At 43.2% G+C, this 14323-nt stretch overlaps 1 protein-coding gene across 1 annotated transcript; it reads right to left on the bottom strand.

Annotated features, from left to right (window-relative positions):
- Positions 1-6531: 6531 nt before the first annotated feature.
- mafaa (MAF bZIP transcription factor Aa) lies at positions 6532-9946 on the bottom strand. Its single transcript, XM_028028958.1, has 2 exons — positions 8168-9946; positions 6532-8093 (listed from the first exon to the last, which is right to left on the bottom strand). Exons 1-2 carry the CDS (start codon positions 9097-9099, stop codon positions 8033-8035), a joined length of 993 nt encoding a protein of 330 aa, XP_027884759.1. The 5' UTR covers positions 9100-9946; the 3' UTR covers positions 6532-8032.
- Positions 9947-14323: the final 4377 nt, after the last annotated feature.

The raw sequence follows: 14323 nt of genomic DNA, 5'->3' as shown, positions 1-14323 counted from the left end.
TTGATGAACTAACATCTGAAAGATTAAAATATTATGTTTATTATGGTTCTGAAAGGTTACATAATGAAGATTTTCTGTTTTGCTGAAGCAGAACTTGCTGAACTGCCAAGAAATTCCACTTAACCCATCACTTGTTCTGTATATTAAACAAAATAAAGCTCTAATGTTTGACTCAAAAACAAACAAAAAAAATCCTTTTCAATCAAAACAAAGACTTTATGTTCAGCTCTGTCATTGCAGTGTAAAGGTTTCACAACACAAAAACAACCAGGAGAAAAGGGGCTTCCACTACATAACCCCCTCAGAGAGCATTCAAGAGAGGTCAGTGCTTTCTGGTGCCTCTGGGTTACTCAAGAAGTAAAACTTTGGTTGTTGATATCAGTGTTGTGGCCAATTTGCATTTATGGCTCATAATACTACAAACCACAGCCGTAACCACTGGTGAAACAAACAAAAAGGCTTGAGTGGCCTATTTTTGATCCTATAAAAGTGAATGAGAAACAATGAGTGGCTGATTGCTGAATCACTGGCGCTCACACAAACACACAGAGAGGAAGTGAAACATGAAGGGAAGTGATAGTGGCAGATTGAAGGAATCAGCAGGAACTGGACCCCTCCTTAAAAGCTTGACTAAGTAAATCTGTTGGTGCTCAACTGAAAATAATATAAGGCAAGCACAATTATCTTTGAAGGAATTATTGGAAGCAAATCAAGACCAGAAAACAGAGGCATCAAAATCATAAATCGTTGCAGTAAGTGATGCTAGTTTTTCTGGTTAAACTCTTCAGCTTGGCGATCTGGAGGCAACTCCTCCTTTGAGGCATTGTTTAAAAGCTTAATTTTCCACGTTTGGGTAACAAGTATGCCATTTCCTTTGATTTACACCCCTCCTCTTCCTCGATGTTTTCAGCACATCATCCCTCCGGTCTCATTTGTTTGTTTGTTGGTTTATTACTGTATTTTCAAAGCATGGGACAAGGTTAGATTTGCTGTTTGGGCATATTTTTTCCTGTGATAGCATGTTTGAATTTGTCCACTCAGCATGCAGCATGTCAGTGTGTCTGAATATGTGTGTGTGTGTGCTCGGTGCGGAGGCAGGGTACGCAGCTCAGTCAGGGGGTCGCAGCGCCAATGGTGCCAAATTGCTTTTCCCCAGTGTGCCGGGTAGGGACCGCTGTGGTGGACCTCCACCGCCCTCCCCCTCTTAAGTGAAGGTGGAGCTTCAGGCCCCTGGGTCACTAACTCCATCACCAGATCAAGAGTAATAATTATTAATACCCCGTTGAGTGTTAACAGCACGCAGGTGATTTATCAAAAATGTCGATTACGTTTTGCGCGGGGTGACAACTTTTCAAAGCTGAGCACGTCCCACAGGAGCCGCTCTAAATGGAGCCAGTGGCTGCAAGACGGCACTCACAGGTTTCTGCTAAATAAAATAAAAATCTCAACACAAACAGATCGTAATTACTGCTGTCAGAGGACAAAAAACTGAAGATGACCAGAGAAAACATACAAAAATAAATAAATACATAAAAATTAAACTCTAAATCCACAACAAACAGTGACATAGTTGAAGCTAAAATGTTCAAGATGCAGGTTATAAAAATACTCTTAATGAGTAAAGAAAGTAGGCAGTAGTTGAGCTACGTATGTCAGACATGACTTTGTTAAAATAGCTGCTAACTTTTTATTGTCTGTATGTGCTGTGTAGTTAGTAAAAGTAATGAAAATCTTTTTTTATTATCAGAATTGGAATAGACAAGATTGGATGAGAAGCCAATTAAATACCGTTAGAAAACAGAGAGGATGGTCTTGATGTCAGTAAGACTCCATAACAATCATTAGAAAATATCTAGAGATGAGCCAAAAATTATTCATACTCCTGGCAGATAAAGGTGTAAGCTCATCTTTTAAATTTACCAATATGTTTCTTCTGACCAGAAATAATTAATATTTAAAAGTGACTCAGCTTGAGTGCTGATTGCAATGTGATAGAGAATCTATAGAGAAAGGCAAAGGTTAGGGTGATGGAAAGGAGATCTTTCAACATCTGGAAGCCAAAACTAAAGTGGAAGTATGCAGAAAGCTGCTCAGCAACTACAAGAAAAGTGCAATAATTATCCCAAACAAGGTTCTTCCACAGATTTTTGAAAATAGAATGAAAACATTTTGACATGCCATCTTTTTAAAACAAAATATAAATAAAAACTCTTTTGGGTTTTTTTTTTGTTTCAAAATTGATACTCAAACCTCTTGATTTCTTGTTGGATCCACATTTCTACCCTCATCTAAGGTCAATAGCTCTGGGTAGAGACAAGTGCCCAAAATGAGTTTCTGGTTTAGACATAGGTGAGACACAGAGTAGAGCGGCTGATCCTAAATATGGAGAGGAGCTGGTTGAGGTGGCTCAGGTGTCTGGATGTCTCCTGCATGCCTACCTGCTGAGATGTTCCTGGGACGTCCCATCGAGAAGAGACCCAGTGCTGGGATTTCCCCAGAGGAGCTGGCCCATGTAGCTGGGAAGAAGGAAGCCTGGGTCTCTGCTAAGGCTGCTGCCCCCACGATCTGACCCTGAATTAAGCAGAAGATATTTACTTTAAATGAAAAGTTTGAAGAGGAAAAAAGTGAAGTCGAAAGGCAAAAGAGGTTACGTAACTACCACACTTGTTCAACTGGCATTATAGTCATCTTTCCAGGAAGTGAACTGCTTGTTTTCAACAGGGATAAATGTTAGATATTCCTTCTCTTTGGAAATCAGAACTGAATTATAAGCTACACCAAAGAGTAATCCTCATGGATATGCTAGGCTCCGTCTCTACTTGTGCATGAAGGTTCACAACACAAGACCTGCTGTAGCTTCATAGATCAGATGGTGAACAAAATTAAAACGATACAGTGAAGAAACAACAAGCAGGTTTGATTCACCTTTCTCTCTATTCCTCAATCTGCCTGCACTCAGCATTAGAAGGCCATCATGAAAAAGACATTATTTTTTTTCAAAACATATTCATGTTACAGAAAGAGACAGATCCCAAATGTTTGATAAGAGTATTGATTGCTGGAAGCTGTTTGTGTTCAAGGTCTAAGAGATGCAGAGAAATAATCAAAGCAGGAAAATACAAGAATGACTTCAGTTTAATTCTGTAAATTCTGTGGCTTCAACTGTGGGTTATGTTGAAAAGTTACGGAGTTACAAACTATCGGAACGAGATCATTCACTTTTAGAAACTTTGACGTGTTTCACAGATTTCTAAATAAACCTGGTGGCATCAGGAGAGTTGCAGGTTCAGATCATCTCTGTTATATAAAAAATGTAAAGTTTAGCTAAAACTAAAGTCATGAGGAAGGGTGGTTCCAGTCATCTCCTCAGCTGAGTAGATGATGAGCAAAGTCAAATTAGTGAAGGGCTTTAACACTAAAAGCTGTATGAGCAAACACTAAATAAGAGCTCAGTTAAATGTGTGAAAAAAATTTGGTCATGAGGGTAAAAACATCCAGATGTGACGGAAAAGAATTACAATGTTAAGATGGTAGAAAATTGCATAAAATTTCACAATACCAAATAATTAATACGCAAATACAGGCAAAAACACTTTTTAATGATCTGAAAAAGAAAGAAAAAACCTTTAGACTAAAGGTTGGACTTTAGTCCAACCTTTAAAGAGTTGGACTATCTTACTGTCACAGTTTGTTTTTTCCAAGCACCATAAAAGAAAAAGAGAGGCTTTCCCAAATTCTGAGAGCATCCTGGGAGCATTTGACAGAATCTTGGTGGATACAGTATCACAGCCAATAACATGATACAGCTTATGCCTCAGACAGAAAAATAGGAAAAAAAGAAAAAAAAACTGTTTCAGGACTTGTGAAGCCATCAAGCAAACTTTGTGCTGAAAACAAATTCACAGAACCAATAAATATCCCCCACAGCTTCGGAGAACGTCGTGCAGCAGCAGTGAAACGACGAAGGGAAGGAGGTCATTATCAGTTTGATTAAAAGGATGTGAATCCATCAGCTGCTGTTTGTCTGCACTCTGTTTATGATGTGTGTGTGTGTGTGTGTGTGTGTGTGTGTGTGTGTGCGTGTGTGTGTGTGTGTAGGCATACTGTAGGTAAGCCGAGCCGAAGAGACGCTGACTGTGTCGAATCTCAGCAGCAGCAGACGCCAGAGACGCACCGCAGCCCCCCCTCCGCTTCCATCTCTGTTTCTCTCCATCCCTCCTCACTCGCTTTGTTTGAGCTCAGATGGACTCTGCCCTGATTTATAGAAAGAAAAGCCCTCAGAGTAGTCACAGTGATATCTCTCTTTTCCACACACACACCCACATATAACACACACACATACAGAGTGAGCCCCAATAGTCCACTGCATACCACCACATCCTGCTCCAGGTGCACACACACACACCCACAGTACCCCGTCTGTGTGCGAGGTGACGGCTGTCACACAGCTCAACGTTTCCTCTGAGTCAGCAAAAGCAGCAGGAGGAGTAGAGTGATGGAGAGGCTGGAGAGGAGAGAAAGAGAGAAAGGAGGGAGCAGGAGAAGAGATATTAGGAGAAAATTAAGATTTCAACTCAAAGCTGAACGTTCAGCTCATAAAGAGACTCAGCAAATTATTTAATTTGGAGAGTTAAAGTGCAGAGATGAGAAAGATGCATGCAGTCAAATCAGCCAAAAACATTCATCTTTATCATCTCTCCATGGGCGATAAGTGGAAACTGACTGATTTTAAACTAAGAAAAGGCAGCATTTTTTATTTGAAGCAATCAGCAATAAGATATTATTATAGTGATTGGCATATATTAAAAATATATTAATTGGAAATTATGTTTCATCAAATTAAAAGTGTAGAAGCTTGTACAGCAAGTAAACAAAAAGAGCAATTTTTATACATCAGGAACAGACTGAAGATCATCTCTAAATCCACAGATTTCCTCAGACAGAGACTTTTTTACAGACTGTTTTAACTTACCGAGTTTGGTTTTAGTGAGGATTTACTTGAGAGTTGATCCGAACGTGGATGCCACATACATTACTTCAGATTGGACGGAGTTAGGTTAAATGTTTCATTTTGAACAGTTTGTTTTAATGTAAAGTAGCCTAAAATGGCTTTTTAATGTGATTTTAATCATAATAAAAACACATTTCAGTTTGGCACAGTGACAAAGGCTGACAGCACTCACACATAACTTAAGAATGTATATTTACAAACATAAAACAGCAGATAAATCAATATCAACAACAACAATCTAGCCTCAAACTGCACCTTATCCAATAATTATTAATGATGATGAACTTCTGACTAAAAAAAGCCACATCACAGATATAGCTGCTGTAGCGGATCACTGATCTGCACCCACCCAGAGGTCTCAGAACACTCACGTACACACTCCAATACACCCACACACACCATTTCCCAATCACACACTCCTTCACGGCGGTTTATTATCCGTGTTTGAAGTGAGCCACAAGCCGCCGGGTCTGACGGCGGTGTCACATCAGCACCAACTCGGGCTGACACTCGTCTCAAGCTGCGCTGTGCGCCATCCAGCGCCAACAAACAGCTTTATTTAGCGCTGGCACAGGCACGAGAGCGCGTGCGTGCGTGCATGCATGCATCCCACGCCACGCACGGACCACTAAGGTGTCATACAAAGTTACCCCCGTGGAACACGTGTTCAGTGGTTCAGAGGAAGCAGGCGGGCAGAGAGTAATGAACCAGCCGGGCTTCCAACATCGATCACCGACTTTTGAGGTGCGCGGAGGCCCGTAAATAAGCGGCCGGAACCGCTACAGAGAAGTGGCCGCATTTTATATGGTCCGGTCCTACTCACACACACACACACACACACACTTGCATCTGAAAATCAGGGCAGTGTTGCAGGAGGTCAGAGCACCTGCTGCCCCAACATCCTGCAGTCTGCGGCGGGGTGAGAGAGTCAGCGCGGCCCGCGGAGAGAAGCTCCATCACCGGCTCCGAGTACAGCCGTAGCCTCTAAAATACTAAAATGAGACAAAAAAAAATGTGGAGAAAAAAAAAGGATAAAATAAATAAATCTTTGAATAATAAATAATAATAGCTTTTTATGCGCGAAATTTTTGTTATCCATATTTTTTATTAATATCCTTCTTTTCAACAATCGTCTAAAAATATATTTAAATTAAAATGTAATCCGCTGTGATATAAAACTATTCAGAACGAATGTTTTAAGTTGCGCTTACAGCTGCAAATGACATTTATTTTCTGTTAACGAGCAGTAAATAATATATATTATTTAAAAATGTTCAATTTTCGTTTTGTTTAATTGTTCCAAAACCAAATAAAGTTTTCATGTCGCTCATTGCCTTTAAAAAACTCCCCTCCATCAGCAAGAGGGGTCCAGAAACTTAACATTTCGTAAGTTTCAGAAATGTGAATTTCTGAAACTTCAACTCATTTAAGTTTTACTTGTTTAATTGTTTTCCAATTAGTTTAGATATTTGGACAACATATTTCGCTGTAACAACGACAGACAGCAGCCGCGCCACAAATTTGGGACAGAACTTTTTATTAAACATTATGAAAACATGAGTTTCTCAACAAACTTTTTTCCACTTTGCAGATTTTTCCACTTGTTGACACGTCAGGACAGGTCCGTCGGATAAGTATAGAAATCATATGTACAGATATACATCCACAGCACTGTGCAGAAGCCTGAGTCTTGAGACAGATCAAATCACCATTAATCAAATTCAATTTAAAATTTTTTATTTATTTATTTATTTATTTTAATTGGCCGAGATATTTGGCGGGAACATGAATCCTCGGTTTTGTTTTTCCACAAACACCAGAGCGCTTCTGCACAATATTGCACATATATCTTAGGCAGCAGATAACACACGAACGTTTTCTGTTGACAGGGTAATGATCAGCTGTGTACCACCAAGCAAAAATGTCCCGTTTTTTCTAACAATCAAGCATCCTCCCCTTCAGCTCGCTTTAAGACGTCGGGGCTGCAGGGGAAACCCCGCAGGCCCCGCAACATTTTTCATTATTTACCATAAAAATAAAAAAGAGAGAAAATAAATCATTAAGTCTTTTTAATCTTCAGATTGGTGCATAGAGTTTTAGCAGCAGTCCTTTTCCATCCTTGAAATCAAATTTACATCCAGGTTAAAAACAGAAACATTTCTCCAGTTTGCTCATTAGTGCAGGTTCAACATGTTCAGCAAGAGGAGGAGGATACCACAGACAATTTGCATGCTGTAACATACAAACATTTTTGGATTAAGACATTTCGAAGAATCCAAGCAACAAAAGCCTTAAAAAGAGAGAAGGTAAAATAACACAGATCACTGCTTGTTTTTTTTTTTTTGTTGTTTTTTTTTGTTTGTTTTTTTTTTTTTTCTCTACACATTATGTACAGGTGGAAATAAATACAGTCTAAAATCTGGCTCAGGTAATCTCTTTTTGTCATTTTTCTTTTCTTTTTTAAAACAATAGAAAAAACTGATTGAAAACAGCAGGTAAAGACGCATCCATGTGTTTCGCAGTGAAGCAGATTGTTTTTGCATTTCAGTCCGCAGTTCTTTGCACCTCTCATGGGGGCGGAGAGGGGGGGCTTTTTCTGCATACCCAGGCCTTACTGATGGCTGAGGGGTGAAAGGATGGCTGGGGAGAACCCATGGGTCATGCTTTCCATACATATGTGGATGGGGTTTTGGCTGGAGGTTACCATACATGTCCTGCATGCAGGGTTGCAAAAGGATGAGGGAAGGGGGGAGGAGGGGGGCAACTATTACACTTGCATTACTGAGAGTCTCTGCACCACAGCGCATTCTCCTCCTGCAGTCTGTGCTGCTGCTGCTTCTGCCTGGTTCTAACACAAACCCGGCGCTCTCTCTGGATTAAGACAGTCATTGGTTCATAAGACTTCTGACAGGAGAGGAGTCTGCAGCCTGAAAGTGATCCCATGTGCCGACCTGACTGTTTGTTGTGGACTTACAGAAGTTTAACATCTTTAAGACTCACAGACGTGACGCTTGTGCGCACCTAACCTTTATTTAAGAAGATGAGATTTAAAGTCTTTGTTGTTGTTGTTGTTGAGGAATAACTGTAAACACAAATCAGAAAAGATCGATTAGAGTCAGAAGAGTGTGGAGGTGAGCGCGGTAATGTCTCTCTCACATGAAGAACTCGGTGCTGGCCTGTTTCCCGGACGGATCTCTCGTGTTCGCGGGCCCGCCGGAGTTATAGGTCCGGCTGGCCAGCTTCTCATACTTCTCCTTATACAGATCCCGCTCCTTGACGAGGCGCGCCACGTCCTGCTTCAGCTGCTCCACCTGGTTCTGCAGGGTGCACTTCTCCGTCTCCAGCATGTGCCGCTGCTGGACGCGCTTGAAGCGGCAGGACTGCGCGTAGCCGCGGTTCTTCAGGGTGCGCCGCTTCTGCTTCAGGCGGATCACCTCCTCCTTGCTGAAGCCCCGCAGCTGCCGGTTCAGCTCCCGTACCGTCATGCTCACCAGCTGCTCGTCCGAGAAGCGGTCCTCCAAGCGGGTGTGGTGGCCGTGGTGGTGGTGATGGTGGTGGTGGTGGGCCTGATGGTGGTGCACAGCCGAGGCCGCGGATAGGTCCTCTCCGACGTATTGCTGCCCGCGGAAGCCCTCGTAGGCCTGGTGGTGGTGGTGATGATGGTGCGCGTTCCCGATGAGGGCCTCGACCGCGTCCTCCGGCGTCAGGTTGAGCGCCTCCGGGTTGATGTGATGCTGGTAACTGGGGATCCAGTACAGGTCCTCCAGCTGAGGCTTGCCCGCGTTGCTGTGATTGTTGTTGCCGCTGCTGTTGTTGCTGTTGCTGCCGACGTTGACGCCGCCGGGGAGGCCCTGGTTGGGCTGCGCGCCCGGACTCGGGGCGCAGAAGCTGGGCGAGGAAGGCACGGAGGAGCAGGGTGTGCTGATCGGGGTGGAGGACAGTGAGCCGGACGGCAGGCGGTGACAGAAGCGGTCGGCCTCCAGCGGCTCCTTTTTCACCTCGAACTTCATCAGGTCGAAGTCGTTGACGTACTCGATGGCCAGAGGGCTGTTAGGCAGCTCTGCGCTCATGGCGAGGTCGGTGGCCATGTCAGTCCATGCGACGACTCCCGGCCTCACAGCCAAACCGACAGCGGGCAAATTGCAGAGGGAATTTAAAGCCTGTATGGTGTATATATAGGTACACGCACACGCCTGGTGCGTGGAACTGCTGCAGGCCCGTTGGGTGGGAGGAGAAACTTCTTAAGGCTGCTAGTTCCACAGGCCACTTCTATATATAGCGGAGTGAATATACGTCTGCATGTAAATGAACTTGTACACCTGCCAGTTCGCCTCCACTCGCAGCTCTTGTTGACAACTTATCCCAGGTCAGACGAAGGCTTTAATAGCAGGAGCCCCCGGAGCGGCTGAAACTGGAGCCCGCTGAATTTGGAGACACCAGCTTGTGTTGTCCTCGCTTCACCTCTGCAGAGCGCCCCCTGTTTTATTGCCCTCTGTTGTTCTGTTTTTGTTGGTCAGAATTAGTTTCCAACCATCGGTCGTTTCCTTCTGCAGTTCTAGTCACCGCAGCTTGGCCCAGCTTCAAAAGTTTCGCACTCGGTCACATCGAGCCGTGCGCGGGCGTGCGTAAAAGTGTGTCAACAGTCCCAGGAATCCAAACTCTGTTCTGCAGGCACGCCTGTTCTCAAAGTTCATAAAAGTCTGAGATGAAGCATGAAAGTTGGAGGTCTTACTTGGAGACAGAAGCTGCTCCTTGTTGCTGTCCTCAGTCCATATTTCTACTTGAAGATGGCATCGTCCCCCTCGCCGGGTCGCGTTCCTGACCTTAACGTGTTGATTGTGTGTAAAATTGTACACAAGAGGTGAGAAATTCCACTTTGCTTTGTTTCTAATTGCCTTCTTAATGCACCCCAAAGCTTCCCGGTGAGAACCACGCAGTATCAGCGAGGCGCTGGGAAGCAGCCTCTTATAAACGGTGCGTCCCGCCCTCCCCTCACTGCCGACCCTCCCACACGGAGAGGCGACAGGCCAATGGGAGGACACCGCTGGCGCGTGGTTTAACTGAAGCTGCTTGCTCCGTCCGAGGATAGCCGAACGAAACCGAAGAAGGCGAGAGAAGCGGAGCGCGCATGCATGCATACATGCAGGGAAAACAGGTGCAGCAGATCCCCCCTCTAGTGACCGAGCAGGCGCTACTGCACGGTGGAGCGCGGGCCAGACACCAGGGAAACCTCTGGAAGAAAAATAACTTCACTCTGAACAAAAACAAAACAAACAAACAACAACAACAACAAAAAAAACATCTTAGGTGCAGTAAATCAGAGCATTGGATAAATAGAGGCTAAATCGGTCTTTACAAAAGTAAACGTAGATGAATGAATTTATGCACACTCCGAAAAGTAAAGTTGAGCTCAGTAAAGTTAAACTTTGAGGTTAGGATGACATGTGAAAATAAATTGTATAAATACTTAAAATCTTCGAAATTACTATCTTGGACTTTAGTATTGCTGTGTTGCAGTATTATGCATATTGGAAATATGTTAATTTGCTTCATGATTGTGGATGCGTTTATTGATGATACATTACCAGAATGAAACAATGGCTTTGGACTTTGTGGGAACTTCACATTGAACTTGAAACAACTTGGATTTTGTGTTCTTTTTTTGTTTTTGTTCACTCTTCTTCTAGACCTTAAATCAGTAAGTTGTATTTCTAATTGCCATTGAAAATATGATTATAAAGTTTCTGGTCAAAGGATATTGTAACAAGAACTAACTGTTGTAGTGAATGTCACAGATTTGAGGCACTAACTCTGCACATATCCACACTTTTTCCTTCCACTCAACTTTCTATTAATATACCTAGGTACAGCAGTCTATGACCAGTGAGCTTGCCAAGCAATAGTATTTTGTGTCTTGTCATCATTCTGGAAAATGCAAATGATGCTGATTCAGCAATCTTTCCCATAATAGTGAAAAAAAAACAACATTTTTGCATTAAATAGTTTTAATGGTTTTAATATTCAGATTTTATAACAAACTAAATTTTTGGTTTTCATTATCTGTAAATGATAATCATTAAAGTTAACAGAAACAAACACTTTAGAAAGGTCAGTCTGCATAGTGAAACTATATAGAATGATTTACACGGAAAAAATCTGACTTTTCGATTATATTTTAATTTACTGCGACATTATCCCTGATCTTTATTAGATCGGAAGTGCATCAAAGTGCAAATAGACTGGTGTTGTTAGTTTTGGTTCTTTTATTATTCAGAGGATAAACTGTCACATTTTGCAGTATAGGCTAGTTGATCATCCGATTACCGATCAAAACTCAATGAAGAAGAAAAAATATATAATTAAATTTGTGCATCTCAAAGGTAAACTTCCCAATTTTAAAGCTGTGATCTATAGAGTATTCCCACTTTTGTTCTCTAGCTGTATAAACCGTTGCTTTTTATATCCACTTATCTCCTTTAGGGCCTCTGATACCACAAACCAGCAAATCTATCAATCACTGATCGATCTGCGGCCCTCTGCCAGAGGAATAAAAAAATCAATCTGCATTTCCGCAAGTCTGCGTGGAGCCGTGGCTGCGCGTGGGTTAAGTATGATTGGACAGTCCCAGCAGGTTTTCATTCCCAATTAACCACAGATCGCATCCCCCGCCTCATCTCTGCGGATCGACGGATAATTAAGCTGCACCGCTGCCCGGCTCTATCCGGGACACATCCGTCTCTCTCTCTGTGTTTTTCATTTCTGGGTCCGGGCAGCTTCCAGGTGATGGGGTGGAGGGGCAGGATGTCGATACCACTGATAAGCATCGTGGGAGCACGACTTAAACAGGGACGTCGCTGCGCCTGACCCGTTTAGCCTTTTCAGCAGCGCCCCGGGGCCCCGAGGGACACATACTCAGCGGGCGATATATCCGAGGAATAAAGTGCCGATCAGTGTAAAAAAACAGGTGGCAGTAAGTTTAACTTGGTCAGATGTGGAGAGGAAAGCCTTGCGCAGCTGCTGAGCTTAATTTCCAGTCCGAAGCGGTCATGAAATATATCCCCTCCTCCTCCTTTCCCTGCTTCAAATCTGCTGGCAGGGACGAAAAGGAGGATATGAGATGAAGAGACGGAAATCATATCAAAGTATTTCAAGTTTAGGTGCGCAAAGTCATTAGAAGAGGCTTTTTGGAGCTGGCCATCAAACGGCCAGCTAAGCAGTCTGCATTGAAATGGCGCAGTTAAGGAGATCTGCGGTGGTCCATTCATTGTGAGGGGAAGGGAGTGTCTGCGACCGCAGCTTGGGACAGAAATATTTGAAGTCAGGCTTTTCTTTTGTGCCTTTACATATTAGGACTTCGCTGCAAATGCACTTCTGGCGACTTAAGTGAAACGGACATCAGCAAGGTGGAGGATCGTTGCTGGGCTTTAGAGCCAAGGTGGCCCCACATCGCAGCTCCCGGAAGGGGCTCAGGGTTATCACAGGCCGGGATGGAGGGGGTTCTGTCACTAATGCTCCAGCGCAGGAATCAGCTTTAATTTAAAGTTAAAGGTCATCTCTCTTTACAGAGTAGAGTTAAGGTATAGCTTAATGTTTGTCCCTCCGACCAGTGAAAATGTTTGTGGCCTCAAAGATGGAGAAACTGCAAGTCTAAACACTGATTTGCATCATTTAATAACTTTGCAGGCTACTCACCAAAGCAAAATTTGAGGAGCTTCACTCAGTTCAGGGACAGACCTGCTGAAACCAAATGAGGCGATATGTTAGATATGCACAGATTTTAATAATTTTCCAGTCTGAAAGATGCATAGAGCAGAGATAAGGAAAAGTAGGTCAATTCAAACTCTAACATCTATCCATCCATTATCTATATCAACTTGTCTTTGCAGCGTCACAGGGGGTCTGGTGCCAGTTTCAAGTGGTCAATGTGGAAGAGGCAGGGTATACCCTGGACAGTTTGCCAATCCATCACAGGACAACAAATAGACACAGGACAAACATCCATTAACACTCACTCAAACAAAATGACAATTTAGAGAGACCTATAAACCTAAAAGTCATGTTTTTGGAGTGTGGGAAGAAGATGGAGTACTCTGAGAGAATAGCAGGTCCTGGGCTGGGATCCAGGCAAAGGCCTTTGTGTGTTAAGTTTGCAAATTCTCCCTGTGCAGCCATGGGTTATCTCTGGGTACTCCAGCTTCCTTGGACAATCCAAAAACATAACTGTTGTCAGGTTAATTGGCTTCTCTAAATTGTCCATAGGTATGGATATGTGCATCGTTGTCAGTTCTGTCTCTGTGCTGCCTTGTGACATCTACCAACCAAGATGCTGAAACCCCAAAGCCACTCTCTAAGTTCTTAGAAGTTCTGCTAAGTACAGGGGAAACTCTTAGACTTTCACTCAGCTGAACAGTTGAAACTTGGACATAACTAGATGTAACAAGGAATTGATCCCAAACACATAATGATACACTAACATTAAGCTTCTGGAATAATCTCACCTTCAACCTTTTTGAAAACTCATGGACTTTGTTGTAAACCTTTGATCAAAACTACAGTCTTTGAATTCATCCATTCCTAACAAGGTGAAAATAAACCTTAAGTGGGTAAAGATAAGTAGAAGAAATTGTAAAGAATCCACAAAAGTATTTGAACTCATAAATCACACACCTTCTGCCAAACCGCCTGTCCAAGACACACTCTTACACACCATGAAGGATCACGGTTGACCTTTCTTTTTGTCTGTCTGACTCTGGGCGGACTGATGATTTCTCTCCAGCCGACTCCTCTCCATCTCGTGCGCTTTTACTAAAAATTGAAATATTGATCTTAATTAGAGTTTGCCGAGCTCAGCAGCTCGCGTTGAGGGTTTTAGACACGAGGCAGCAGACATCTGTCTAAGGCACTTACATCTTCAGCGCAGGAGCAGAGCCACGTGGGTGAGGGGGAGGAGGAAGGGAGAGAAACGGGTGGCGAGGAAAGAAGAGTGATGGCTCCCTGTCTCCTGCCTTTTCTAAGGAACATGTCGAGCTCTCCATCTCTGCTTGCTGCTGTCGATACATCTGAGAAAGAAACGAGCTAAAAGTGACACACACACACATACAAAGGCAGGCATACAAGACTCCATCCTGTCAGAAAGGATTCAACATGGTTTAAAAGTGTATGACAACCGGTTCAAGAACAAAAGTTTTCCCAGTCAGCTGTCTTAAAGATGACAATCCAGATTTTACCTGGCTCAGTGCTTACAGCAGCCTTGCATCATTCCTAAAACGACAAGCCAAAAAAGAGCATTTGTGCTGTTAAGCTGGTCATTGT

The sequence above is a fragment of the Xiphophorus couchianus genome, chromosome 9 (assembly GCF_001444195.1).
Source record: "Xiphophorus couchianus chromosome 9, X_couchianus-1.0, whole genome shotgun sequence".
In the NCBI taxonomy this organism is placed as follows: domain Eukaryota; kingdom Metazoa; phylum Chordata; class Actinopteri; order Cyprinodontiformes; family Poeciliidae; genus Xiphophorus; species Xiphophorus couchianus.
The sequence above is the reverse complement of the archived record's forward strand: the minus strand, read 5'-3'. Positions and strand labels throughout refer to the sequence as shown.

Excerpts from the sequence above, each read along its gene's own strand:
- mafaa (XM_028028958.1), bottom strand. The coding sequence starts at position 9,099 with ATGGCCACCGACCTCGCCATGAGCGCAGAGCTGCCTAACAGCCCTCTG. Across the intron at positions 8,094-8,167 it reads GCCAGCACCGAGTTCTTCAT|TTATTCCTCAACAACAACAA; the intron begins GTGAGAGAGACA and ends TTGTGTTTACAG.